The sequence below is a fragment of the Balaenoptera musculus genome, chromosome 20, assembly GCF_009873245.2.
Source record: "Balaenoptera musculus isolate JJ_BM4_2016_0621 chromosome 20, mBalMus1.pri.v3, whole genome shotgun sequence".
NCBI lineage: Eukaryota > Metazoa > Chordata > Mammalia > Artiodactyla > Balaenopteridae > Balaenoptera > Balaenoptera musculus.
In genome coordinates, this window is record NC_045804.1 from 23,013,057 (window position 1) to 23,039,958 (window position 26,902).

At 51.8% G+C, this 26,902-nt stretch overlaps 1 protein-coding gene across 3 annotated transcripts; it reads right to left on the reverse strand.

The window, feature by feature from the left end:
• Positions 1-644: 644 nt before the first annotated feature.
• On the reverse strand, positions 645-26,889 carry DCAKD (dephospho-CoA kinase domain containing). 3 transcript variants are annotated; one of them, XM_036835688.1, is made up of 6 exons: positions 26,795-26,889; positions 25,391-25,501; positions 9,701-9,816; positions 9,129-9,332; positions 5,832-5,919; positions 2,534-2,825 (listed from the first exon to the last, which is right to left on the reverse strand). In XM_036835688.1, exons 3-6 carry the CDS (start codon positions 9,810-9,812, stop codon positions 2,534-2,536), a joined length of 696 nt encoding a protein of 231 aa, XP_036691583.1. In that variant the 5' UTR covers positions 9,813-9,816; positions 25,391-25,501; positions 26,795-26,889. The 3 variants fall into 3 exon arrangements, with proteins under 3 accessions (XP_036691581.1, XP_036691583.1, XP_036691582.1); XM_036835686.1 differs by lacking the exons at positions 25,391-25,501; positions 26,795-26,889 and adding an exon at positions 19,322-19,446 and having other exon boundaries at positions 645-2,825; XM_036835687.1 differs by lacking the exons at positions 25,391-25,501; positions 26,795-26,889 and adding an exon at positions 19,322-19,434 and having other exon boundaries at positions 9,701-9,812.
• Positions 26,890-26,902: the final 13 nt, after the last annotated feature.

Sequence of the window (26,902 nt, forward strand, 5' to 3'; positions counted from 1 at the left end):
AGGGCAGGGCACGAGCGCGCGGCTGGAGGGTGGGAGGCCTGGGGAGCGTGCCGGTCGCCCTCGCACGGGGTGGAATGGGGACACATCCGTCCGCCCCGCGGCGCCAGGGGCGCGGGGTGCCCGCAGCTCCAGCAAAGAGGACACAGCGAGCCGCACGGCTTGTTAACTAGCGCCCGGGCCGGGGCCGAGCGCCCGCGCCTCCGCCGCTGGAGGGGGGATCTGACGCCGCCGCGGCACCGTAGGAGAGGCGGGAACGCCACCGGGAGAAAGTTAGTAACCGCTCGGCGAGCGCCTGCCGCCGAGGCCCGACCCCAACCCGGGCGGATGCTGCCACCTGCCGGCCGGAGGGAAGATCGCCCGCCCGGGCACGGGGCCGGGGCTCCCGGGGACCTGACTCCTGCTGTATCCAAGGGGCTCCCGAGCGACCTAGACATGAAGCGACGCCCCAGGGGAAGTAGGATTCTTGTAAGACCATCTTGGACCACCAAGCCTGGGAAAGGGAGGCCGTGGGGAGGGAGGCAAGAGGAGGTGAGTGGGAGCTGTAGCAGGACCAGGGCCAAGGGGAGGACGGGATGGCATTTTCTCCACACCTTAACAGGCTGGCCTTCCTCTGACATTCTGGCATCAAACTCAGTAGACTAGGTCAGGGAGGAAAATAACTCTGGAACTTTATAGTTTGCAAAGGGTTTTCGCTGTTCTCTGACATAAGCATCATGAAGTCAAGAGGTCATGTAAGTAGGAGACAAAGCCCAGTGGACCAGAGCGATGCCAAGTCTGTCCCTTCCAGGCAGGCCCAGGGACACAGCGGGCAGAGTTCTGAAGCCTGGCTCTGACCCGAATCAGATCATCCCTCTGGGCCTGGAATCAGAATAATCAATGCCATGTTACCTCCGGGTGTCATAAATCCAGCAGCGTCCGGCATGTCACGCCTTCACGAGGAGCCATCTTCTCAATGACTAGGGTAATGGGGCACTGCAAGGAGTCCATACCTTTCCTCCCTTACCCGCTCTTGCCAGGTCTCAAAGCGGGGAAGCGGCTGCCCTCTGCCATTCTCATCCTGCCCTGGCCCTCACCCCACAGCCTGCCACCACCTTACCAGCCTTTGCCCCTCGCAGGTTTGCAGTGAGTTAATGAGCTGGTCTCTGAAGTACGAGCAGCTCTGGGAAAGGGGGCACTAAGTATGGCCACCACAGCAGTCGCATTTGTCACACTCATTTCTGGTCTTAATAGGCTGCTAGCCGCAGGATCAACACATCAGCAGGTCTGCCAGCTCTGGCAAGGGGAAGCTGATGTCTACATTGGTCTAATTGGGTTGGGGAAGGAAGATGGAGTACGTGGGTGAAGCTGCCCCAGCACCTCCACCCACCTCTCACACAGGTATGTCCGGACCTGGCTGGAATCCTCCTGGGGCCCCAGAAGTCAGAAGGCAACTGTACCTTCTGGGGCCAGGGAAGTGAGGAGCACAGGTCTTAGTGTGGGAGGAGGCCAAGTTTAACCCCAATGGTATCAGCCAAGTCTGGGAACCTCGGTCAGTCGGTGATGCTGGGGGAACAATGGCAGCACAGGGCATTTCAGATCCACACACTATTCAGCACCAATGGCGAGTCAGGCTCTGCACCAGGAACAGAGATGAATAAGACACAGTTCCTGCCCTCAAAGGGCTTACAGTCTAGTAGGAGAGACTAACCAGTTTTTGGCTGATTATTATACTGTGGATTCAGGTAAAATGCGGGGCGGGGGGTATCCCAGAGCCTGGTATCCCAGGCTGGGTAACCCAGCCTGGGGCTTCAGATGGTGCCTGAGCTGGAAGGTAGCCAGTTGTAGGGGAAAAAAACACATTTTCCAGATTGGGGAGGTGAAGGCAAAGAGGCCAGAAACAGCCTGGTGCACCGCATGCAGACTAGCAAGAGCTCAGGGAGGTAGAGTGGTAGGAGGAGGCGGGGAGCAGGGTGCGGGGAGTGCTAGGGAAATGCCATGGTGGGACAGTGGGTCATCCCAGAAGGGGCCTGGCCTCTGCCCCGCTACAGCATCACCCACGAGGGAATTGTTACTGCCTCCTGGCCAAGGGCTTCAATCTACAGGGGAATCCTGCTTGAAGGCAGTCCTTGGTCCAAACTGATTACCCATGGTCCATGCAGGGGGTTTTGGCCGTGACGGGGTACGTGCTAGGAGAGGGTTCAAGCCCAGGGACCCTCCCAGCTTTAAACACTGGTGACGGCCACTGACAGTGCTCCTCACCCCTGCCCACAAGAAAGTTACAAGAGTCTACCATTGTTGCTTCCACACCCCATGATGGACACTGTTCCAGAGGGAGGGGTGCTGGGGGAGGTGGGAAGGAGCATCTGCTGACAGAGGGCTGTTTCTCTGCCTTGGACAGGATGTGCTCCAAGGAAGGGTCAGCCCAGTCCAGGGCTCCAGCCCAGATCCAGAGTGTGTGTGTTGAGGGGTTGGGAGGAAACCGGATGCGTTCATTACCTGGTTTCAGCCTCTGAGGACATGGAGACCCCCAGGAATTCCTGCCTTGCAGGGTCCGCTAGGGGGAAGACAGGAGGTAGTGGGTGAGCAGGTAGAGGAGACTGACGATGCCGGCCAGCCCCGTGAGGACCCCGAGCCGCAGTGGCAGGTACTCCAGGGAGCGCTCCAGCTCGGCGTGCAGGAGGACCACCTGGCGTTTGGTGACGCTCCACTCGCCTGAGTTGTCTAGAACGTGGCGGGCCATGCGGGCCTTGTCCTTCAGGGGCAGCTGGGCCTTGATCCGGGCCTCTGCGTCGTCGCGGTTCAGGTTGTTCCGCTGCATCAGCCGGGCCAGCTGCGTGTCTCGGTCACTAGGAACCGGGCAGAAGGGCTGCTCAGACATCGCAGGTCCCAGCCTCCCTCCCAGTGGCGCGTTACAGGGGTGGACAGCCCTGGAAGCTCATGGGCTCCCTCCACCACACCCCACTCTTTGTGAGCACCCTAGTAGCACTATGGGCTACCTGAGCCCCTTAGTATAAATGGGGAGGGGAAAGGGGGCAGCTGCTGTTTTCTGCCACCTGGGGTCTCTCTGCTTTGCCACCAGGCCTGAGACTCCCCAGTTTTAAGATGGGAGGATTTGATCACCTGGAATCAGCTACATCCTGCATCCCTGGATGGATGAGCTTTACTGAAAGGCCTGTGTCTGCAAGCTAAACACTTCCTGCAGTTCCCCTGGGGGCCTGGGCCTGCGGCATCAAAAACAGCTTCCCGGTCCACCACAAAGAGCCCTCTCCTTGTCTCCCCACACCTAGTCCTGCACATTCAGAGCAAAAGGACTGTGCTGAGACGGTGGCCACTGGGCTTGATGCCACTGATGAAGCGAGATGCGCAGAGCCCAAGGTGCTTCTAAGAGGAGCGAGGACTTGAGAACTGGATCCCCTCGGTCCTTGGGACAGGACTGACCACTGCACAGTAAGCCAAGCAACACCCAGCCTCCCAACTCCACAGGAAATACAAAGAATGCCTCTCTCGCGCACCCTGATATTACCACCTGGGGCCTTCCTGGGCAAACTCCCTGTCCTGCTTTTGGCTACACAGGAACTGCCTAGCTGCCCTCTGGAACGGGGTCATCTCTATGACTGCCTAAGCCCCTCAATAGGAACAAGGTGGGAAAGGGCTGCAGCAGCTGTTTTCTGCCATCTGGGGTCCCTCTGCTTTGCCACTAGGCCTGAATTTTCCCAGTTATAAGATGGGAGGATTTGATGACTACAGTTTAGTCCCCTCCTACTTGTGGCCTAGACCCAAGGGCCTCCTGGGATGTGAAGACAGACTTTCCAAGGACAGACATAACTGAACACTAGCCAATCCCAACGCCATTCAGAACTGAACGTGGCAGGAAGTCATTTCTGGCTGACTGATCAGGGAAGACCTTGTAAAAGGACGGCATTTGCACTAGCCTTGGAAAGTAGGTAGGACTTCTGATTTCCTTTGTTAGGGGGACAGCATACTGTCAAGGTCATGGGGCCAATCCCTGCCTGGCTGAGAACAAGGACTATATCCAACCCTAGTCAGGGACACTGCAGGTCTGTGGCTGGGAAAGTCTGGGTGACAGAATGGAGATGGCTTGGGGCCACCAGTGAGCGCACACCCTTCAGACGGTGAGGCCGAGACTGGGGGCCTCCTGGGATGTGAAGGCAGAACTCTCTGACAGCCCTTCCTGGAGCTCAGGGATAGTCCCAGATGGTTTAAAGACTGACGTTGTTTGTGGTAAGGGAACTTTTGCCCAAACATTTATCCCACAATTGGCAAGCTCCTCGAAAAAGTGAATAATCACATTTTGGTATAATCACACTTTGGTAAACCCCCATATTATTTCAAATGCACCAGGGGTAGTTTGCCAGTTAAAGGAGTCCACGAGGGGGTCCTTATTTTTGTAAAGCGTGGATCCCTTTTATGAAAAGCAAATAATCACTCATTCATCTCTTGGGCATCTCTCAAGAGCCATACAACCACATGTGGTGAAAGTGGGGCATGTATGGCACCCGAGACCCTGGGAAAGGCTGCTCTGGCTGGTGAGTGGGGCTGGAGGATCTCCTGGGGAGCAGGCAGAATCTACAAAGCCGCAATTATCTGCCAGGAGCCACAGCTATCTCTGCTCTTAGCAAAAGGAAAGCATAGGAAGAGGAAGGTGGCAGGGAAAGCGTGGAGTCACCTGGTGAGTGCAGACGCAACCAGCCCGTCTTGTTTACTCACCTACTAATAAGACTTTTTTTTTGAATCCCTTGGTACAAAGTTTCAATTGTATTAAAATTCCAAGGCAAAGAGAATTCTGTCCTCCTGGAGTTGGCTTGGCCTCAGTTGATAGTCTTTCACAAACAGAGAACAAAGAACCCAGAGAGGCTGCAGGATTACAGGGGGAGACACGGGCCAGTGGGGGAGCAAAGAGGATGCCTGAGTCCCTGCACCAGGCTCAGCAGACTCAGGCTGCCTTTAAATGCCAACCCACAGCGGGGCGCTGGGGCAGAGGGCAGGGTGCTGCCTAGGGCACCGAGCACTCCAGGCCCCGCGTCCCGTGTGCTAGGAGACTCCCTCGCCATTAGTCTCTTGAGAGCCACCCTGTGCCCTAAGTACCTGCAGGGCCAAGTGCCCACCTCTGTGTCTGTTGTACTTATGCATGGCATCCAGGAAGTTTCTGGAAGGCAGAGACACCCCGAAGCCTCATCTGCACTCTCACTCCGCTGGGACCATGACTCATTTTCTCTGACAGTTTGATCCTCCTCTGTTTGCCAAACCTGGATTCTGGTTTGCTTCATGTCCTGGGGGACATGAACAAAGCTCCTTCCTTAGCTGGGTTCTGACAGCTCCCTCTCCGCAACTTTCTGTTCATAGATTTTGCCGATGGGTGACCCTGGACAAATTCTGTAACTCCCCGCCTTGAGTTTTCTATAACTCAGAAATATCAACTCCTGTCCTGACTACCTTATGTTGAGAGGTAAACTGAGGGAAGTAATAAATGTTTGGAAAGTTGAGAAGTGCTGCAGGAGGGAAAAGGGAACCAATGAATAAGAACATGGTCGCCCAGGGCAGGGCCCGGCATCTGGGCTGAAGTGCCTCCAATAGCCAGCAGGGGGAGCCCTTCCCAAGCACTAGAGAGACCTGGGGGCCATCACTCCCCCACACCTACTCCCAGGAACATCTGGGTCAGGCACAGAGGTCAGTTTCTATAGGCTCTGGGCCCTGCTCCCCAAAACCTCTGGGCCTCCTGGCCACCCTGTGGGGAAAGGGCAAAATGCAGGGGGCCATTTTGCAGGTACACGCCTTACCCCAGGGGTCCTCCTTTCCAGCCTCGGTCAGGCCAGGCCGTGCCACACACTCACCAGTATACCACCACTGTGTGCTTCATGTACTTGAGCAGTTTCTTGGTCTCAAACAGCAGGGGGATATCCAGAATCACGTAGCGGTATCCTGGGGGGAGGCCAGGAAACCCACAAATTCAATTCTGCAAGCACACACAGGACTATGTGCTCAGTGTGGGAACAGAGTCAAAGCCACTGTCCCCTACCATCAGGAGCTCCCGGGCAGAGGGGGAGACCTTCCAAGGAGAGGCATAACCTGAATGCTAGCCAGTTCCAATGCCATTCAGAACACAATGCTGCAGAAAGTCATTTTGGGGTGGATGATCCAAGAAGACCTTACAGAAGGGATGGCATCTGTATTGGCCTTGAAAAGCGGGTAGGACTTCTGATACTTGAAAATGAGCAGGTGGAAGTGAGGGTTCCAGGAATGGGAACAGCTCTGGCGGAAGTGGAGGCCTCGAGCAGAGTGAGGCGAAGCTGACAAGGTGGTCGGGGCAGTCACAAAGGGTTGAGTTCACTTGATCTTGAACCCAAAGAGTTGTTATTTCCGAACAGGGAGGTGACACAGCCAGAGCTGTAGGAGACTGGAGAGAGTTTCCGGGAACAAGTGGGCCTGTTCTGCCCTACTTCACCCATCTTTCCTCAAAAAAAGAGAAAAAAAATGATAGGTTCTCCACCAGGAGCCAGGTCCTGCATGGCGCTCTCTGCCAACTCTCCACGAGAAACTCCTATGGGGCAGCGGCCGCAGCAGCCCCAGAAGGAAAGAGGCTGCTTCTCGGCGTCAGAGGCCGCCTCCAGCCAGGGGTTACAGGTACGATTCTGGAGGGGTGGGGTGGTTATGACTCATACTACAGAAGTAACTCCATGGGGTAAAAGGCACCGACTAGCCCTCCCACTGCAAGCCAAGGCCGGCCAAGGGGGTGCACCCTCACCCACTGTGCGCGGGCATGTTCCTGGGCCACTCGCCCAGGAGCACCTGGGGCTCCTAGTTCTCTTTAGGCCAGTGACCGCTGTGTAAGTGTGGAAAAGCTGGCAGGGGTCCCGGAGCAGTGAGAAGTGGGGGGTCATGAGATGGGCTCAAATGACACGCCTTGGTTTGTTGCCACCACTGTCTCCCTTTGGGCCCCTTACCAAACCTCACCTGTGTAATGAGTGAACAGATGGCCCGCTTCACAGGAAGATGGTAAGGATTACATGAGCAAATGCCTGTAAACCTCTCAGCAGCCCCTCACCCAGACCCTCACTCACTGCTCCACAGATGATGGCTGTTATTACTACAGCTCCCTGGAGGAAGGAGGCTGGCAGTGCTGGCTCCCCCACTCCTGTCCAGCCCAGAACAGGGGCCGAGACCAGATCCTCCCTGGGCCTCTTACCTCCCTTTTCTGCTCCACTCCCGTCCCTTCCTCTCCCTGCACTGTCCTTTCTCCTCGGCCCCTCTCGGGAGCTCGCAGACAGTTCTATGGTTCGCTGGCAAAGGGCTATTCAGCTGTCACATCCCTCCTGCTTGATAAGCTCTGCAAACCATCCTGACTCTATTAAGACATCCGTCTGCCTACGCGGAGACCTCCCAACAGCTGGTGATCTTATCTGACGTTTGATTATACCAACTCTGACAGTTGTATTTGTTATACTCATCAGGGGAAAACTGGGACTGTGGAAGCCACAGCTGTCATCCCCATTTTTCACCTTATCGAGCTGAAAAGAGCTTTCTGGCTTTTATTTAAGTGGTGGTGGCTGGGGAGAGGGGAAGTTGGGTGGATGACACAGCGGGAGAACTTTGGAGCGGGTGACATTATCCGATGCTTAATTTCAGAAGGGGAGAGCCACTGCTGCCTCAAAGCCCTGCAGATAGATGTACTCGCACCTGGCCTGGGAGCGAACGTGAAAGGGCAGGAATGAAAGGCAGGAGGCCTCGCTCCTGGCGGGGGGTGGGCAGTGACGGGAGGGGTCTTGGCACAGATACAAGAGGCAGGACAAAGGCAGCAAGAGTCCAGAGACTGCCCTTGAGGGAGGAGGGAGGGAGGCCTGTGGCAAGGTACTGAGACGGGGAGCAAAAGCCGGTCCAGCAGGGAGGATGCTGGGAGCCAGCTCCTGCCTGGCCAGAGCTGGGGGGCTGGGAAGGGAGGGTCAACATCAAGGATGTCTGTCAAGTCATCCCTTTCCTTCTGGAGGGAGGTACTGGCCAGAGGGGGACAGGAGTGGGGAGAGGGTCCCCACTCTGTACATGAGAACTTGATGCATGTGAGAATTTGGCCATGATCACAGTGCAAAAGCCCGAAGAAAAGCAAGAAGCCTCCCCCATACCCTCCAGGAAGCAAAGTTTCAGCCTCGTGACTGACAGGAGACAATCAGCCAGGCCTTCAACCCGGAGCCTGGGCTGGAGGCTCTGTGGCCCAGCGGCTGACAGGCCGCTCTGTAGGGGCCCTGGGCCAGCCTCTCACCTGATCCCAAACCACTGCTCTCAGCTCTCCCCCTTCTCCTGGGGACTGACCCCATCCTGGACAGTAAAGATCAGGTCACCGCTGCCCAACGCCATCCTGAAGAACCGTGCTTGGGCTGTGGCGTACGGCTTGGGAAAGGCTGCCACAGACCCCTGCTTTTCAAACGCTCTCCCCTTCCTTCAGTCCTGCCACATCACTTGGCCGTCCCTGCGCAGGCCAGGCCAGCTCTCTCCCCTGAGGCCCAGCCCGGAAGGATTATCCTCCACTTAGAACCCACCCCCACTGGCCCTGGCCATCCCGGAGCCTCCCCACCTTACACTCTGCAAACTTACTTTCCCAGGCGCTCAACCAGCACCAATCTGACTCTGACTGTGGTTTACATTTTCGTGGTGTTTGACAGTCACGGCGTAGACTCTTAGTCTCCCTAAGAGCTTGCCCAGGTTGGCATTATTAGCCTCACTATGCAGAGGAGGAAACAGGCGGAGGGGTGGGCGCACTCAACAGTCACACTGCTGGAAACCGTGAGGGCCAGGTACTTAAACTCAGGTCTTATGACTCCATTATTCGCCAGCTGTTATTACTCCCACCCCTACTAGAAAAATCAGCTTCCTGAGGTTCATGGCTCAAAAGCCTCAAGTGTCTCTTCTCATTAAACTGTCAGCCCCCTTAAGAGTTGAGGGACATCACTTCTCTCTGGGGCTGGTACGGGGCTGCACGGAGGATGCCAATGAGCAGAGTGAACTCAACAGCCTGGATGATAATCGGCTCCTCCCCCCGCCGCCCCCCACCCCCCTGCCAACCTTTCTGCAGAGGAGAAGGGCCTGGGCCCCGAGGGGAGCCTGCTCTGCCCCACCCCGTCCCAGGCCCCGGCTCTTACCCCGGAGGAAGAACTTGAAGGTCTCCTTCATCATTTCCTTGCAGATCTCGGGGTGGGTGATGGAGTTGAGCAGGTGCCGCCGGTCGGGCTGGTTAAAGATCAGGTCCCCCAGGACCTTTCGATCGATGTCGCCATTCTCCAGCAAGACCTCAGTGCCGAAGGCCTCCACGATACGCCGGTGGGCGGGGTATCCTGGCTGGACGACTGTGGCATGAAGAGGAGCCTGGGTCACTCTCTAGAGCCTCCAGCCCAGCCAGGGGACTCTGAGTGACCAGAGGCAAAATGATGGGGGAACCCAGGGGTGCTTCTTTCAGTTGCAGCAAAAACAAGATGAGGGGAGGGAAAGCAGGGAGGAGAGCAGAGTGCACAGAATCCCTGGTGTTGGTCATGGGGTGAGGGGAGCTGGAGGGAAGAGAGGGGGTGGGGCAGTAGGGGGCAGGAGCAGGAGACCAGGGCTGACAGGAAGGCCCTCCCCTCCTCTGAGGGCTTGAAGGGACCTATAAAAAGGTGAGGCCTCTTGGAAGGAAGGGAGCCCAGGGGATCTGCTGTGTACAACCCGCCCCCCAACTCACCATGCCGGGCAATGACGTCCACATCAATCACCGCACAACCCAGCTGCTGGAACACCTGGATCACCGAGCTCTTGCCTGAGGCAATGCCCCCTGTCAGGCCCACCAGGAACATCTTCCTAGGAAAGAGGGAGGTCAGTGAGAATAGGAACCAGGAGCCAGAGGTCACCGGAGGCCAAGCTCCCCGGTTGCGATGGTCCCGCACAGGAACGCCAGAAGGACCTGCCTGTGGGACAGAGCAGGCCTGGTCAGTGTGGAGCCAAATGGCTGGGGGAGAGCAAGGCAAAGGCAGGGGAGGGAGACACAGCCTGGCCAGGCAGAGCCAAGGCCTGAGCTTAGGAGGCTCAGGGTCCACCCGAGACAGAAAACTCTTTCAGGAAAGGCCTCCGGTATTCTTTCAAAGACACTCATGAAGAAGGCAAACTAACACTGTATAAATTTAGCAATCAAAACTCTGAGCAGGCAGAGCAAGGTCGGGTGCTATTAAGCAAAGAGAGCTTTCTGGAGGCTGCTGTATCCCACTGCAGGCAAGCTCCCCATAGGAAAGGGACACCTGTCCCTCTGGGGTGAACCCAAGGCACTCTCCAGATGCCCCCAGCCGCCGCTTTCTAGTCTGGGACACTGAGGCTCACAGGGAGGAAATGGCCTGCCTGCCACACCCTAGCACCGGCACGGAGCTGGCCTGGGTGACTGGTGTAGACTGAGAGGAATAATCCCTCCTTCTCATCTAAGAAGCGGCCCAGGTGGGGAGCTCAGTGAGAGGCAGTGGCTGAGTGGCCACTAAGCCTGAGGTTTAGAGAAGTGTGGATTGTGCCAAGAAGGAACAAGGGAAGGAAGACAGGCTTGGTGGGGAGGTAGCCTTCAGCCTGGCGTGGTGATCTGCGGTTCTCAGACTGAGCAGTTGAAATACAGCACAGAGGCTAGGAGCACGGACCCCTTCAAATCCAGTTGCTCCACTTACATGCTGTGCAACCCAGAGTAAGTCACTTGCCTCTCTCAATCTCAGTTTTTTCATCCATAAAATGGTGGTAAAATGCAGATGACAGAACCTGCCTCCTAAGGCTGTTGTGCAGACTGACTGAGAAAACACATCTACAGCCCTTGGTGCACTGCCACTGACGTGGTAAATATCCAGGAAAGGAGGTGAGGGTGCTGGTGCAGGACGGATGCTGTGAGTCAGTCATACTGCAAGGCACGGAAAGAAAAAAAGACTTTCATGAAGTCAGGTCCCCATTCCTGCAGCCTCAGGCAATCTCACAGTAGATTTTAAGCCGTGTTGCATTTTCAGTAAACATGGTTACCATGTCCTGGACTCTGTTCTCAAACTGGGAGAAATTAAATCAAAGGCCAGGACTCTCCCATCCTTCCTTCAGCATCAAAGGAAAGATCTCCAGGACCCTGAAATCTGTTCTAGGACTTTTTTTTTTGGTTAAACAGCAGATTTACTGTCCTAATTACATTTTGCTTGAGCTTATACTGAAATGAGTCTGCTTCCCCTGAGGACACACCAAACGACAGGGGGAGGCAGCCGCTCGGGTGTGGGCTGAGTGGGTGGGTGGCTTGGGGCAGCGGGGGACCAACCTAGACGTTTAAATCTGCCCAGGCTCATTCTCACCCAGGGAAGCCGGGGCGGAGAGAGGAAAATATCCACCAGAGTCATCATCCAGATGGAGAGACCTAACTAAATTATTAAACCGTTTACAAGGCATTTCTCTTCAATCTCTCTGAGACTAGAGGTGCCCCCAGGTAGGTCTCCCTCCAGCTTACAAAAGAGGAGTTAAGGATAGGGTTCACTTACGGAAAACAAACAAACAAAAATTTCATCCACACAGCCGAAGCTTTTGAACATTTTTTTAATTAAAAAATTAAAAAAAATTTTTTTTGGCTGTGCCGCACGACTTGTGGGATCTTAGTTCCCTGACCAGGGGTTGAACCTAGGCCTTTAGCAGTGAGATCGTGGAGTCTTATCCACTGGACCACCAGGGAATTACTTTTTTATTTTTTATTTATTTATTTATTTTTGGTGAAGCTTTGAAATGGGATATGCAGCACCAGCGTTTTAAATCCAAACTCTGTCCTATTGTCCCTAAAGCACTGGGTCCTCTTCTGCAGAAGACCCATCTTGAGAACAGGCCGCAGCTGAGGGAAGGGGCAAGGGCTGGCTCTCCACAAGGCCCTGACCCCTCATCGATGAAAGCAAGCCACTGTCACCTGGTCACCCAGGTTTGCCGAGTTGGGTAAGGGGGCCTGTAAGACCATGTGGCCGAGCAGACCTCACCTCCTTCCTGCACACAGGACCAGGACCCGCCTCGAGACCTACTGAATCAGATCTTGGTGGGGACAGTGGAGGCACCCAGGCAGTTCTGCTGTGCCACAGGACTTGGGATGGACTCTTTGTTTACGATGGTAAAGACTGAGGACCAGAGAAGAAGGGACTTGCCGAGGACCACAACTAAAAGCAGAGCGTGGATGGAATTCAGGGCTCCTAACTCCAAGTCTAGACCCCTGCCTTAATGTACCCCGGGAATGGAAAATTAATTTACATTTAGATTAAGACAAAATAAGGATGGTGCATCCGTCTGTAGGCAAATCAATTTGGGGCCAAAGAAAAATTATTTCTTGATGATCACACTGGTGTTTTCCCTCTGCAGAACAGGGGGCCAGGTCTTACGGACAACAACCAGGGCACAGAGATAAATTCCAGGCTCAATTCTGCCCCAGCCTCCTTGGGTAACCCAATGAAGAGCTTCCCTTCTTGGGGCCTTGGATGACCATCTGTAGAAACAGACTAACAGCTGCTTGGCCTCTGCCAGGAAGGTGAAGGGGATGGAGGAGCACATGCCCGGGGAAGCTGTGGGCCCCTGGCTTAAAGGGGCTGGACAAATAACAGCTGTTCCCATTTGACAAGCCACTCCATAGCTCACTCCTTCATGAACCGCTGAATGAGCTCCTCTGGGCTTTGCAGCAACCAAAGGAAAACACAGGTCTTGCCCCGCAGGAAAACTTGGAGAGACAGACAGTAACAAATGGAACCAGCCAAGAACAGAGCACTGACAGGTGAATGAGAGCAGTCACGTGGTACTCACCCTGGGCCTGGGGAGGGTAGGGGATGGGTCTGCCCAAGAGCCACACTGACCGAGAGCCCACTGTCCCCTTAAGGCTCGGCAAGGAGGTAACAAAGGTTTAAGTTCCCAGCTGCCTCGAAGTCAGGCACCCAGACCCACGCAGACCTGTCCCGTAGCTCCTCTGCAGGCACCTACCAGAAAAGTGACCACCTTTGATAGCCTCTTCTTGATCTGGCTCAAAAATCATCAAAAAGCTCACGATAGGGGCTTCCCTGGTGGCGCAGTGGTTGGGAGTCTGCCTGCTGGTGCAGGGAACACGGGTTCGAGCCCTGGTCTGGGAGGATCCCACATGCCGCGGAGCAACTAGCCCGTGAGCCACAACTACTGAGCCTGCGCGTCTGGAGCCTGTGCTCCGCAGCGAGAGGCCGCGATAGTGAGAGGCCAGCGCACCGCGATGAAGGGTGGCACCCCACTTGCCGCAACTGGAGAAGGCCCTCGCACAGAGATGAAGACCCAACACAGCCATAAATAAATAAAAAATTTAAAAAAAAAAAAAAAAAAAAGCTCACGATATGTGTGGCGGTGCTGAGTGGGGGAGGGTATCGAGAGTGATGGGGGTCATTGTTTTAAACGAGGGACCAAAGCAGTCACTCTGAGCGAGGACCTGAAAGCAGCGAGGAAGCAAGCCGCCTCTCTGGGTGCAGCCTCGTCCACCCCCCAAACCCAAATCAGGCCTCTGACATCTCTCACCACTTCATTTCCTCTCCTTCCCTTGTGCCCATTGTGCTTTGTACTTTTGTTTGTGTGACTACGTGTTAGATAAAATAAGCTCCACAAGGTCACGAGCTGTGTCCAGTTTGGACCCTTTTGTCTCTAGCATCTAGCCCAGTGTCCAGTGTCTGTCAGTCACTCACCAGGTGAGTGATATTGGTCACGTTATTTAAGCTTTCTTTGACTTAGTTTCTTCATCTGTAAAATGGAGCTAAGGACACCTACTCTGGGTTGCCATGAAGAGTAAATGTGTTAATACATGCAAAGCGCTTAGAACAGTACTTAGCACACAAGGAACCCTCAACCGATGTTCCCTTCTTGTTCTGAGAGTGTTTGATAACTATGCGTAGAATGAATGACTGAATGACTCCAGAAGCAGGAAAGGGAATGGGAAGTACTTGGGGGTCACATTCTCCCGTCAGTGGCAAAGGGGAGGCTCCCAGCCTGCTCCTCTTTCCATGAGAACATGCTGCTCACTGCCAGTAAATCCCTCCAGGAGAAGAGTGCAAACAAACAAAACACCCAATGGGTTCAAGCAGAATAAGGAACTGAGGGACTTCCCTGGTGCTCCAGTGATTAAGAATCCGCCTTCCAGTGCAGGGGATGTGGGTTCGATCCCTGGTCGGGGAACTAAGATCCCACATGGCACGCCACAACTAGAGAGAAGCCTGCGTGCTGCAACTAAGACCCGACGCAGCCAAAAGTAAATAAATAAATAAATAAATATTTAAAAACAAATAAATAAAAAATGTGTTTAAAAAAAAAAAAGAATAAGGAACTGATATGTGAATGGACACTCTTTCTTTCCTCCCTTGGGAGAGCTCGGGACTTGGGTTGGAAGCGAGTTCTCTTGTTTTGCATCTCCCAATCAACAGCCCCACACCGGCCTGCCCAGCCAGGGCCCGCTCCCTCATTAACTTCCAGCCTCTTTCCTCCTCCTTCTGCAGCCTCTCAGGATTGCACCCTGGGCATGTCTGACCAGCCACACGCTTCTCCTCTGAATTGCTTTCCAAAGGGGATGCATCCACATTGCTCCAATGATCAATATAATCATTCATGAAAACGAGTTGTTCCCTGCCTTGGGACCCAATTATTTTCTTGTGGAAGCAGTGGTTGCAAAAATATATTGTTTTCCAGTTAACTAATAAGTGCTATTTTTATCTACAGTTTCCTGGCTCCTGATATTTCATTATTGGTGAGAGGCTGCTGTTCAAACCTGGGTCCAAGTTCTCGTCTCTTCGTCTGCTGGGCCTATTAAGTCACCACCTCCTCCTCCAGGCTGCCAATGACCTGGAGGGAGCCCCCAGAGCAGGTGCTGGCGGTCAGCCTCCCTCTCCCTCGGCCCTCACCAACACCAAGGGAAGGGAGGGAGGGCGGGAGCAGGTCTTTCTTCTAGGGCCCTCTCCAGGCACACACCATCACTCCAGGGAGCTTTCATGGGTGGAAAGGGAGGTCATTTGGACTGGACTACAACACTGGCGTTGATGCAGAAAAAAGGATCACGGGGAATGCCAAATCTCAGGGGCTGTGAAGTCACAGGGGCCTGGGCTGGGATCGCAGCCACGTGGCCTCGGGCAATTTACTTCAGCGCTGTGGGCTTCTATTTCCTTGCATATAAAATGGGATCAATAATGACTACTCACGGGGGTTTCGTCAGGACCGAATGAGGTACCATATGCCCCCATCACCTCATCTTCCCCAACTCAACGTGTGACACGTCGGTGACTGCGGTCTACTCCCTTTCCCTGAAGGGCACCTCCGTCCTTTCAGTTGCTCAGGCCAAAACCCTCGGCATCCTCCTGGCTCCTCTCTCACAATCTTCATCCAACTCACCCGTGCCCCCTGCCAGCTCTGCCTTCAAGCTTCACCACCTAGCCAGACACGCCCGGGTCCCCCCCGCCCACCGTCTCGCTCCTGGATTACTGCAGCAGCCTCTGAGTGATCTGCTGCCACCTTTGCTCCCCGACAGTCCGTGCGTCAACAGCAGCTAGTGTTGTCGGATAGTGTCACCTCTCTGCCAAAACCCTCCAAGGTCCCCGTCTCACTTCGAGTTCAAGTCCAGTCCTTAGAGTCCCGCAGGGGCCTCCTGACAGACACAGCTCCATTCTCTCCAGGCACCCACCGCTCTCCCCCTCGACTGAGACCCTTCAGCCACCCTGGCTGCCTTGCTGCTCCTTGACCGTGCTGAGCACTCCCACCTCGGGCCTGTGGACACGCTATTCCCTCCACACACAAGGCCCTTTCCCCCGAGGGTGAGGGTCGCATGGCTCACCCCCTTCTCCGCCCAATTGTCACCCTATCAGAGACTGCCCTGAATATGTAAAATAGCACCCCTGTTTCCCTCGTGTTTCACTTTTCTTCACTGCACTTATCACCCCTCAAATATTATGTCTATGTGATTATTTACTGTAATCTCCCTCTCTCCCTAGAATCTGAGCACTATTGAATTCAAGGTGCTTAAAACAGGGCCCGATGAGTAGAAGGGCCTCAAACAATATCTGTTGAATACTGTACATAAAGCACACAGCAAAATGTCCAGCTCATGGGTAAGCAGGAACTCAACATTAACTATTTTAAAATAAGAACATATCTGTTCCAGAAAACGTACTGTGACAATCACAAAACCTCTTCCACATCACTTCCCACCCCCACATTCCTGGGCTGAGATATCTTGGGCTCACAAATGAGGAAACCGAGGCAAGGAGTGCCTAGGAAGCTGAGTTTCCCAGCAGGCAGGAACTGGAGTGTAAGAGCTGCCATCCACCATCTGAGCTGCTCCCTATGTGCCTGGACGTCATGGACCCCATCTGATCAGCACAATGACCCAAAGAAGTCAGTTCTTATTTATTCCCGTTCTAAAGGTGAGGAAATGGAAGGTAAAAGAAGTTAGGTATTTGCCCACCGTAGTTCCAAGTGATCTTCATACTGGGGGAGGCACGAAGATTTTCCAAGAGACACAAAAACATGGTTTAAGAGGAATAAATTTCAACTCAGTTTGCCAAGTGTCTCCCTATGAGAATAGATCAGCCTTGGAACATGCTGCAGGCTGTCTTTTCCCAGGTTCCCAGAAAGGTGTAACTACCCACCCATGCCAAATTTTACTAAGGTGCATTGTTCCACGGTGCAAAATACCCCTGGCACCCCAAAGGGGCAATTCAAAATATAAGTATTCATGCCGAGAATGTGATTGCTTATAGTGACCATGTAACAAATCCTCCTGCTGAGTCCGGTGCTTTCTAAACCTTTGCCTTCAGTAAAGTTAAAGGAGGACCTAAAAGAACTGTCAGCTGACAGGTCATTAGTAATTGAGATCACGGTGATTTTTTGGCCCATAACTCAAAAGATGTTCAAAGAGTTGAGTATTATTGCCACAACGAAATGTCTTCAAGTCCTCTGTATTTATTTACAAGAACCAACTTTTTCAATGCTTACTGGCATGAGAAAAAAAAAAGCTCTGCTCTTTCTAGCAAATATACATGGATACATATATGAATTTTTTTTTTAAAGTTCCATTTGGCTTATTAAGAGAAGCATTTTAAATAAAACTTATGTTTAACAATGATCAAAACTAGTTATTGTGGTCAATTGGGTATTTTACAATTTTTGAACTCAATCCAAAAGAAAATGTTTAATATTATGACAACACAATTTTCAAAACTGTTTTAATTTTTGTATGTATTTTTGTTGCAGAGAAGTAGGACAACAAACCAAAGACTTCGAGCATAAAATCGATTTTACTAGAAAAAAATTCTGTGGAGGAAATAAAGTGGAAATACGAGCTCAAGGACGAAAAAGGAACAATGTAAAATTTCAACTGTTAAATAAAAACTGGTGGACTTCCCTGGTGGCGCAGTGGTTAAGAATCTGCCTGACAATGCAAGGGACACAGGTTCAAGCCCTGGCCTGGGAAGACACCACATGCCGCGGAGCAACTAAGCCCCGTGTGCCACAACTACTGAGCCTGCGAGCCACAACTACTGAAGCCTGCGGGCCACAACTACTGAAGCCTGCGAGCCACAACTACTGAGCCCAAGTGCCACAACTACTGAAGCCTGCACGCCTAGAGCCCATGCTCCGCAACAAGAGAAGCCACGACAATGAGAAGCCCACGCACCGCAACAAAGAGTAGCCCCAGCTCACCACAACTAGAGAAAGCCTGCGCACAGCAACAAAGACCTAACACAGCCAAAAATAAAAAAAAAATTAAAAAAAAAAGAATCCACCTGCCCATGCAGGGGACACGGGTTCAAGCCCTGGTCCCTGGTCCAGGAAGATCCCACATGCCGCGGAGCAACTAAGCCCGTGCGCCACAACTACTGAGCCCGAGCGCCACAACTACTGAGGCTGAGCTCTAGAGCCCGCGAGCCACAACTACTGAAGGGCGCGCACCACAATGAGAAGCCCGCGCACTGCAATGAAGAGTAGCCCCCGCTCGCCACAACTAGAGAAAGCCCCCCGCGCAGCAACGAAGACCCAACGCAGCCAAAAGTAAATAAATAAATAAATAAATTTATGTTAAAAAAAAACCTATATATAAAAAAAACTGGTTCATGTATTCTTTTCAAAGAATGAGGGAAATCAAATCACTATGGTATTCAGATTCCACTGCAGATTTAAGTGCCTGATGTAACAGTTTTATTTTTTAAATGTCAATATTTACAATTAACCAGAAATCATATCCTTTGAAACTTTCAGAGAAAAATTTTTGCAATCTAAAAATGGGAGAGTGGGTAGTTTTCAAAACAAAGCTAAGCTCACTGCTACTGCTGGCCTGCCTTCAGCCCTAAAGGCACAGGTACTGAGGTTCTGAACCCTTTAACCAGATTACCCAGGAGGGCACATTCAGACCTTGCTCGAAAGACAGAAGAGGATCTGGTGGGAATTTAGGGCTCTAAGGAAGAACCACCCCAACTGGCCTGTCCACTTTCTATCATCAGCCAGATCTCTAGCATTTCATCGTGTCCCCAGGCCTGTCTGCACCCTGCCAAATCCATCTGATTTATTTAGGCAAAATCTGCACAGCTGGCCCCCAAAGAAACCATATGCAAAGGCTTCCATTTCCTCAACTTTAAAACTAGGTCTTAACGTCAAAGTTCATTCGGGTGACAATTTCCCCATAACTGGGGGAGAAACATCTTTGAAAACTTCGTCAACAAACTCAGCTCCAGAGGCGCCAACGCCTCCGTTTGGGAAGCTGGGAGGAGGAGAAAAGCAGGGGGTCGGGCTGCCCTCTTCATCAGTGCATGAGTGGGAACTCCATGCCTCCAATTTTTCATATGAGCAAACAGAGTCGGAAAGGTACCCAAGATCACACAACTAGAAGTGGCAGAGGCTGGATTCAAAAATCAAACTTATATCTGACCACAAAGGTCTGAAGTGCAGTAGCTCTGGGCTGAACCAGAGTTTGAATTCAATTTCCACCGCCTTCTAGTTGTAAACCTTTCCCGGTTTCCACAGCTGTAAAACAGGGAAAACATCACCTTACTTAGTAGGGTTACTGTCAAGGCAATGAGCCATGGAGGTAAAATAGTATGTGCTCAATAAACTGTAACCAAGGCTTGAAAGAAAGGCGCGTACTGTACGCTACACCACGCAGCACGACTGGTGCGCCCAGAGCCCGGCGCCGGGACACAATACCTCCGGGGTGGACCCAGCTCTCCAGGCGGGGCGGCCTGGGCGCCCAAGAGAGCAATGCAACCCCGGGAGCCGCCGCCCGGCCCGGCCCGCCCCGGCCCGCCCCTCCCCCGGGCCCGGCAGCTCCCATTTGCCCGTGCGGCGCGCTACGTACCCGGGGCCTCTGACCCGGCCTAGGCCTCCGCGGCTCGCCCCGTCTCAGAGGCGCTCACTGGGTGACTCCCGGAGGGCAGGCGAGGCCTCAGGAGCGCGCGCACGCGGACCGGACGTCCGGCCAGCGGAAGGGGGCGGAACCGGGGAGAAGGGGCGGGACCGGGGAGGGGGGCGCGGGGGAGAGGAGAACCGGGAAAGCGCGCAGCCCTAGGGCGCTGGGCCGCTGGGGACCGCAGGGTTACTCCTCCCTCGGAGCCAAAGCCTTTCCAAGCTGGGGGAGAAAATCCGGCGAGTCCTAGCTTCGAATTCAGGACTTAACATCGCTAGCTGTGCAGCCTCTAAGCACATTCTACCTGCCAGGTCTTAAGAGCACTCTGTAGGCATTAATTATCTCATTGAATCCTCACAGTCCTTGAGGTATATACCGTCATCCCCGTTTTACACAAAAGGAAACTGACATTTAAAGGTTAATCCGTTTGCCCTCTCTTAAAATGTACGTCGGCCGCAGAGCTCATTCTGTCCATACAAGGCTAGTAAGTCACTTTAGCCTCTCACTCTCTCTCCTCCATCAAAGTGCAAATAATCGCTACTGTGCTGCTTGTTGAAAGAACTGGAAATACATAAAAGCATCTAATGGTGCCTCACATATAGTAGGTGGTCCTTAATCAACTCCTACCCTGCCTCCTTTCCCTCTCCCTTAACTGTACTTCTGCTTTCCGCTTCCTTTAAGGTAGGAATCTTGTCTATCTTCCCCACTAGTATGCTCAGTGCCTAGAACAGTGCCCAGCATAGTACGGATCCAATACACTGAAGGATAAAGTAATCCAACATCTTTCTCTGATCACTCCAGTCCCTGAAACCTTTCTCCTTGATATCAACAGCACTGGCTGACATCACCCAATAAATAGGATTGCATCTCCTGATCAAAGGGACCATTTGGTCCAAACACCTGTCTAGATCATCTCTGCTACCTCTACTTGCACACGTCCAGTGTCAGCAAACTCACTGTCTTTCGAGACACATTCATGCTATCTTTGAAGTCCAGTCCTGGCAGTTAGAAAGTTTTTCCTTAGGTAATAACTCTCCTAATTATAATCCATAGAGTCATACTAAAACAATTCTAATTCCTATTCCATAGCACCAGATCTAATGGCCCAGTTCCCTTCCTGGACCAAACAACTTTCAGATAACCTCGATTTGTGGTTCTCCACCTTTTCCCTACTCCTGACACATCAGAGGGGTACTCAGACTCCCATCAGTAACCATGGCTGGCCATGGCAGTGATAGGAATAGGAAGATGCCTGCCCCTCCCCCAAGGTATAAAGCTCTTCCTGGGGCATATTGTTAGGAAACCCCTGCAAGATGATCCTGCTTTTCCCGGATTCTGCCTTACAGTATTGTGAGCTACTGATGTACAAGTGGGGGCTCTGTTTTCTAAGTAGGCATCCTTGTGGTCCAATCTGCCAACAGCAGATGCATCTCTGCTCTGGGATGATCCGGGAAGAAAGGCTGAAGGGCTGCTGCAGGTGCTTCAACCCAGGAACCTCCTCTGAACTGAAGCTCCACCTTTGCAGTTTTGAGGTGTTGCCATCAAGGGCTTTTTTGGCTCAAACACATAACCTCTGTTATTCGGGATGGCAATAATAAACTTTGAGCTGGCTCCGGCTGCTTACACAATCTCACTTCATCCTGACAATTACCTGCATCTCAGTCACCCCTGTGTCCTTAGCATCTAGCGTGATGGCTGGACTACAGAGTTGCATCAAGTTGTGTTTGGTGAACAACCTTCTGAGTCCAATAGAGATGACTCCTTTGACTCCTGGGTCTTTGACTCACTTCTTAAAATTAAACTTACTTTCCATATGTTTATTTTAAATAAATATTAATATGCAATTAAATTTATACCATCCCTCACAAATATCATTAACATTTATCCTTTATTAAATAGCTTAAGGAAACTTTCCCAGCTGGGAGATAAAGTCCAAACTCTGAAGATAAGCCTGAAACTCAAGGCCTTCTGTAACCTGGCCCCTGATCACCTCTCCAGACATGTCTCACCATATGTTCCCCCCTGGGAAAGGCAAAGGAGGAAGGCAATTTAGTTACTACACCAGACTTTGTGTTAAAACACCAGGTTCAAGTCCAAACTCATCCTAAGTAGCAGTGAAACTTTGGACAAATCATGGCACTTCTTGTTTTCTGACTGTAAAACAGGAATAAAACCAGCCCTGCTGGGGCTTCCCTGGCGGCGCAGTGGTTAAGAATCCACCTGCCAATGCAGGGGACACGGGTTTGAGCCCTGGTCCGGGAAGATCCCACATTGCCGCGGAGCACCTAAGCCCGTGCGCCACAACTACTGAGTCTGCGCTCTACAGCCCGCAAGCCACAACTACTGAAGCCCGCAAGCCACAACTACTGAAGCCTGCGCGCCTAGAGCCTGCGCGCCTAGAGTCTGTGCTCCGCAGCAAGAGGAGCCACTGCAATGAGAAGCCCGCGCACCGCAACCAAGAGTAGCTTCTCCTCCCCACAACTAGAGAAAGCCCGTGCGCAGCAATGAAGACCCAACACAGCCAAAAATAAAATAAAATAAATTAAAAAAAAAAAAACAACCAGCCCTGCTCACTGCACAGGGTCAAACAAGACAATTGATGGTAGGGATCAAACGAGATAGTGTGTGAGTGCATTTTGTGGCAACTTTATGCACAAGTGGTCACTATACCGTGTGTTCCTGCCTCGGCCCCTCGTTTGTAACGTTTCTGCACCCTGAAGGCCTTATCACTTTGTTCTCACTATTCGTTCATTTACTCACTCATAAATGTAATCCAACAAATATTAATTGAGGGCCTACTATGTGCTGGCCCAAGGGATACAGAGGTGAGGAAAATCCAGCCTGTTCTCTGTCTTCATAGAACACAGGGTCTTGTGGGGGAAAATGGTTGCAAATTGAATAACCACACAAACAAAAGTAAAACTGCAGCTATGACTCCAGCTCAGGAGTGGGTCCACAGGGCCCCCAGAAACGATAATGATAATGCTTTCCTGCTTTCTCCAGGAAGCTCTTTCTAACAATGCTTCCCCAGAGATCTGCACCCCCTGCCCCACCCCTAACTTCAGTTAACTTATCTATCCAGCTCATTTAATCATACCCAGTCAGGCCTTGTTATTTTGTTTTCAAGTGCATCTGGTTTTCCCGATTTCTTTCTTTCTTTCCTTTTTTGGCTGCGAGCTTTCTCTAGTTGTGGCTAGCGGGAGCTACTCTTCGTTGTGGTGCGCGGGCTTCTCATTGCAGTGGCTTCTCTTGCTGTGGAGCACGGGCTCCAGGCGTGCGGGCTTCAGTAGTTGCGGTGCGCGGGCTTAGTAGCTGTGGCTCGCAGGCTCAGTAGTTGTGGCACACGGGCTTAGTTGCTCCACAGGCATGTGGGATCTTCCTGGACCAGGGATCGAACCCGTGTCCCCTGCATTGGCAGGCGGATTCTTAACCACTGCCCCACCAGGGAAGTCCCTTCCCGATTTCACTGTAAGTGCCTTCTGGGCAGGGAATGCCTGGCACACTCTTTCTTAAATCCCACAGCACCAGGCAGAAGGCTGCACCCACTGTTCTCCAGGCTGGTGTGTCAGGGACTGTCACAGGGAGGAAGGATACCCTTCCTGAAAGTGAGCTCCAAGGGAGACAGGAAGCTGCCAGAGACCACCTCTCCATTCCTTACTTCCCAACTGAGCCCACCAGTCCTGTTCTTCAGAGGAGAAAAACTCTCTTCCTTACAACAGCCAGGCCTCTGCCCAGCATGAACTTTATCCAACAAAAATTTCATCATCTCTCTCCCCAGCTAAAAATCCTTCAGTGGCTCCCGAGTCTTCAGAATAAAGCCCTAACTCCTCAGCATGGCATCTGCATTCCTTCATGGTCTGACTCCTGGCTGCCTCTCTAGTCTCAACTTCCAAAATTCTCCTCATACTCTAAGCCGGTCACATCATTCTCGTTGTGGTAACTCCAAAGCACCCAACTCCCAGAAAGCTGGACTTTCATACCTTCTGCCTAGAATGTCCACCCAGTTTGTCTGCTTCTGCTACCAAAACTCAGCTCAGCCATCTTTTCCTCCAGGACCCCTTTCCCCAGGTTAAGGGTTCCTCCTCTAGTCTGCTGCTGCATCCTGTAGCCCCTGCTGTCTTCTGCACCGTGTTCTGTCAGTCCGTACACCTAACAACTCACTTGTGGAGTGAACCAAGGGTGGGGACGGTGTTGTTCCATCCCTAATTGTCTAGCTCCTGCCATAGAGCCTAACATGTCATGAGTGCTCCAGGGCAATGGCTGAATAAATCATGAAGGCAACCTGGCTCACGCTCTGATATGCTGGGAGCACAGCAAGGGCCTGATCTGTGAGGGATATCATGAGAAAGTTTTTCTTTGATCACCAGTAGTATTGCTGGCTTTCTGGGAGGGGAAATAACTTACTGGGTATTGACTGTCCCAGACACTTTACTAAATGTTCTGTGTACGTTGCCTCATTTCACAGATGAGGACACTGAGGCTCAGAGAGGTTAAGTGACTTGTCTAAGGTGACATGTGAAGTCAGAGACAGAGCCAGGACTTAGAACCCAGGAAGTCAGACTCTGGAACTTACCGTCTTAACCAGTATATTCTACTGTCTCCAGTAACAACCAGGAAGGGATCATGGAGGTAGGTACACTAGCAGTAAATTCCAGAATCTGCAGACGTTTACAGACACGTCCCTCACCCACTCTCTGGGGCCTGCTGTACCTCACTACCCTTGTATAATGCTCCTACCAGAATGGGTGGGTAGGAAGAGCCGGCAGAGCTAGACAGGAAAATCCTGCCATTTTAGTGTGTTGAGGTGCTCAGAAAGCCGGCAATGTTTATCTTGGAAAAAAGGAGAATTTTAGGGAACTGGATTTAATTGAAAAATATGTAACAACAATCTAGAAGGACCCAGGATTATATGTTTCTACATAACTCCATAAGGCAGAACTTGGCCGATGTTCCACCATTGAGAGCTGTCTAAAAGTGGAAGGCTGTTATGGGGGAGTGGGGATGAACAGATATGAGAACTCTTGGAACCCTAAGAAAACATCCACAGACCCAGTTTAGGAATGCCTACGTTGTACTGCTTTGGGTGATCGTCCTGTACTCATGTGACTATAAACTCAAAAGTAAACTTAAGCACCAAAGTCACACGTGGCAATATTCAGTCATTAAGTGGTCATTAAAAAAAAAAGAAAACAACATGCCACGGAGCAACCAAGTCCGTGCGCAACAACTACTGAGCCTGTGCTCTAGAGCCCGTGAACCACAACTACTGAGCCTGCAAGCCACAACTACTGAAGCCCGTGCACCTAGAGCCCATGCTCCACAACAAGAGAAGACACCGCGATGAGAAGCCTGCACACCGCAATGAAGAGCAGCCCCCGCTCACCGCAACTAGAGAAAGCCCGCGCACAGCAACAAAGACCCAATGCAACCAAAAATAATTAATTAATTAATTAATTTTTAAAAATTGAGTATACGAGACATTTTTAAAAAAATAAATTTACTTGATTATTTATATTTTATTTTTGGCTGCGTTGGGTCTTCGCCACGGTGCGCGGGCTTCTCATTGCAGTGGCTTCTCTTGCTGCAGAGCACGGGCTCTAGGTGCGCGGGCTTCTGTAGTTGTGGCTCACAGGCTCAGTAGTTGTGGTTCGCGGGCTCCAGAGCGCAGGCTCAGTAGTTGTGGCGCACGGGCTTAGCTGTCCGCGGCATGTGGGATCTTCCCGGACCAGGGCTCGAACCCGTGTCCCCTGCACTGGCAGGCGGATTCTTAACCACTGCACCACCAGGGAAGCCCCCTCAATTTCTTTTTAAAAACATAAAAATTAAAATTTTTATTATAGAACTATCACGAATCCTACAAAATCTAAGTGAAGATTCCAACTTGGATTCCAGAACTTTGGACTTGTACTTGCATTCTGAACTTGGTCACAACAGTCACATTGCCTGCCTACCTCCCAGAAAGGCTCTCCACTGAGCAAAAACTGCTCAGTTTGCAGTGAAATACAATGCAGACTGTCTTACTTAAGCTTCGAATTGCAAGAATGGCAGGGGCCACAGACACCAGCACCATCATCCTCTACAATCACTCTTCATCAGTCACGTTTCATTAGCCTTCGTTTAACCTCTACGAATCTGTGGGAAAAGAAAATATAGGGCTGGGAATTAGAATAACAGAAGTGGGTTCTGACCCAAGGTCTGCAACTAGGTATCACTGTGATTTTTTCTTTTGCAAGCACGATTTTCTTCAAGTCTCCTTCACAAAGTCACTTAGAAAAGTTAAATCCATCTAACACATGTAAGCCTTTATTATTATCTCTGACCTCCTCCCTTTGCCTTCACTGCATATAAGGCATCGCAGCAGTCTTGGCCCTGGAGAGATGAGTGTGGGTAACAGCTCTCAGCCTGAGAGGGTGTCTTTGCCTCCCAAAGTTAAATATAAATGATTGGGGGCTATCTGCTGCTTTGGATCATATTTACTTCTGCTCTTGCCACTGATATAAAAACCAAAAGTTGACTATATTTAGCTGTTTTATTTGTTTTGTTTCCCTGAGTCAGATGGGAACTATTTCTTCCTACTCTATTCCTCTTCCCACGTTGAGAGTTTCCCAAAGGCAAAGATCATTTCCCTTTTTGGCCATTGGAGCTCTCTGATGATAAGAACTTGTCCTTCCCTCACCACCCACCATAACCCAACCTGAATGGGAAATCTCTAGGAATGGGACCCTTGTCTTTGGGCTTTGCTTCAAGAATCAGGTGCGATTACTCAGTCACAGGAGTGAGACCCAAGGGAGTGGACCACTCAGTCAAGGGTAAAAATAGCTTAAGATGTCAAAATTACCTTCTAATAACTGATTTCCTTGGGTAGATGTATCAGACAATGGGACTTTTGTGGTGGTGAAAAATTCAGAGGGCATATGACAGATCCACATTTGTACACGATTTTGCCACTGATTAGCTATGTGATTGTGCAATTTACCGACCAATCTGGGCCACATTTCTTGTCTGTGAAAAACGGCAACAGTGCCCACATTCTAGGCTTGTTGACAGCATTAAATGAGATGTACTAAAAGCCTTACCACAGAGCCTGGCATGTAAGTGCTCATTAAGAGTAATTGTGAAGGGCTGCTGCGGAGAATGAAAGGGACTGTGTGTGTGGAAGAGCTTCAGTATCTTCCGGCCAATTAAGCAGCAAGGCCTGACAGAGCAGTCAGATGTCCTTGCTAAGGATCAGTGTTCCGCATATCACAATCTACCGCCTCTCAAGAGGCCTCGAGCTACCAACGACCGGGGGCTGCCCGGAGTCCCGAGTGAGGAAAGGCGGCCAGGAGCCAACCTGGCTTCTTGCAGTAAGGGCTCTTCAAGAAGGCCCTATGCATTTGGGCTCCCACTGGGGCACAGCCGCGGGCTTCAAGGCCTCTTACTTACCCGGGAATGGTAACAGTCCTTAACGGCAGCCAATAACGGCTCACCTGTGGCCTAGACGCTAGCAAGGGCGGGATGATGTCAAACCTTGGATTTTGGAACCCACGCCCC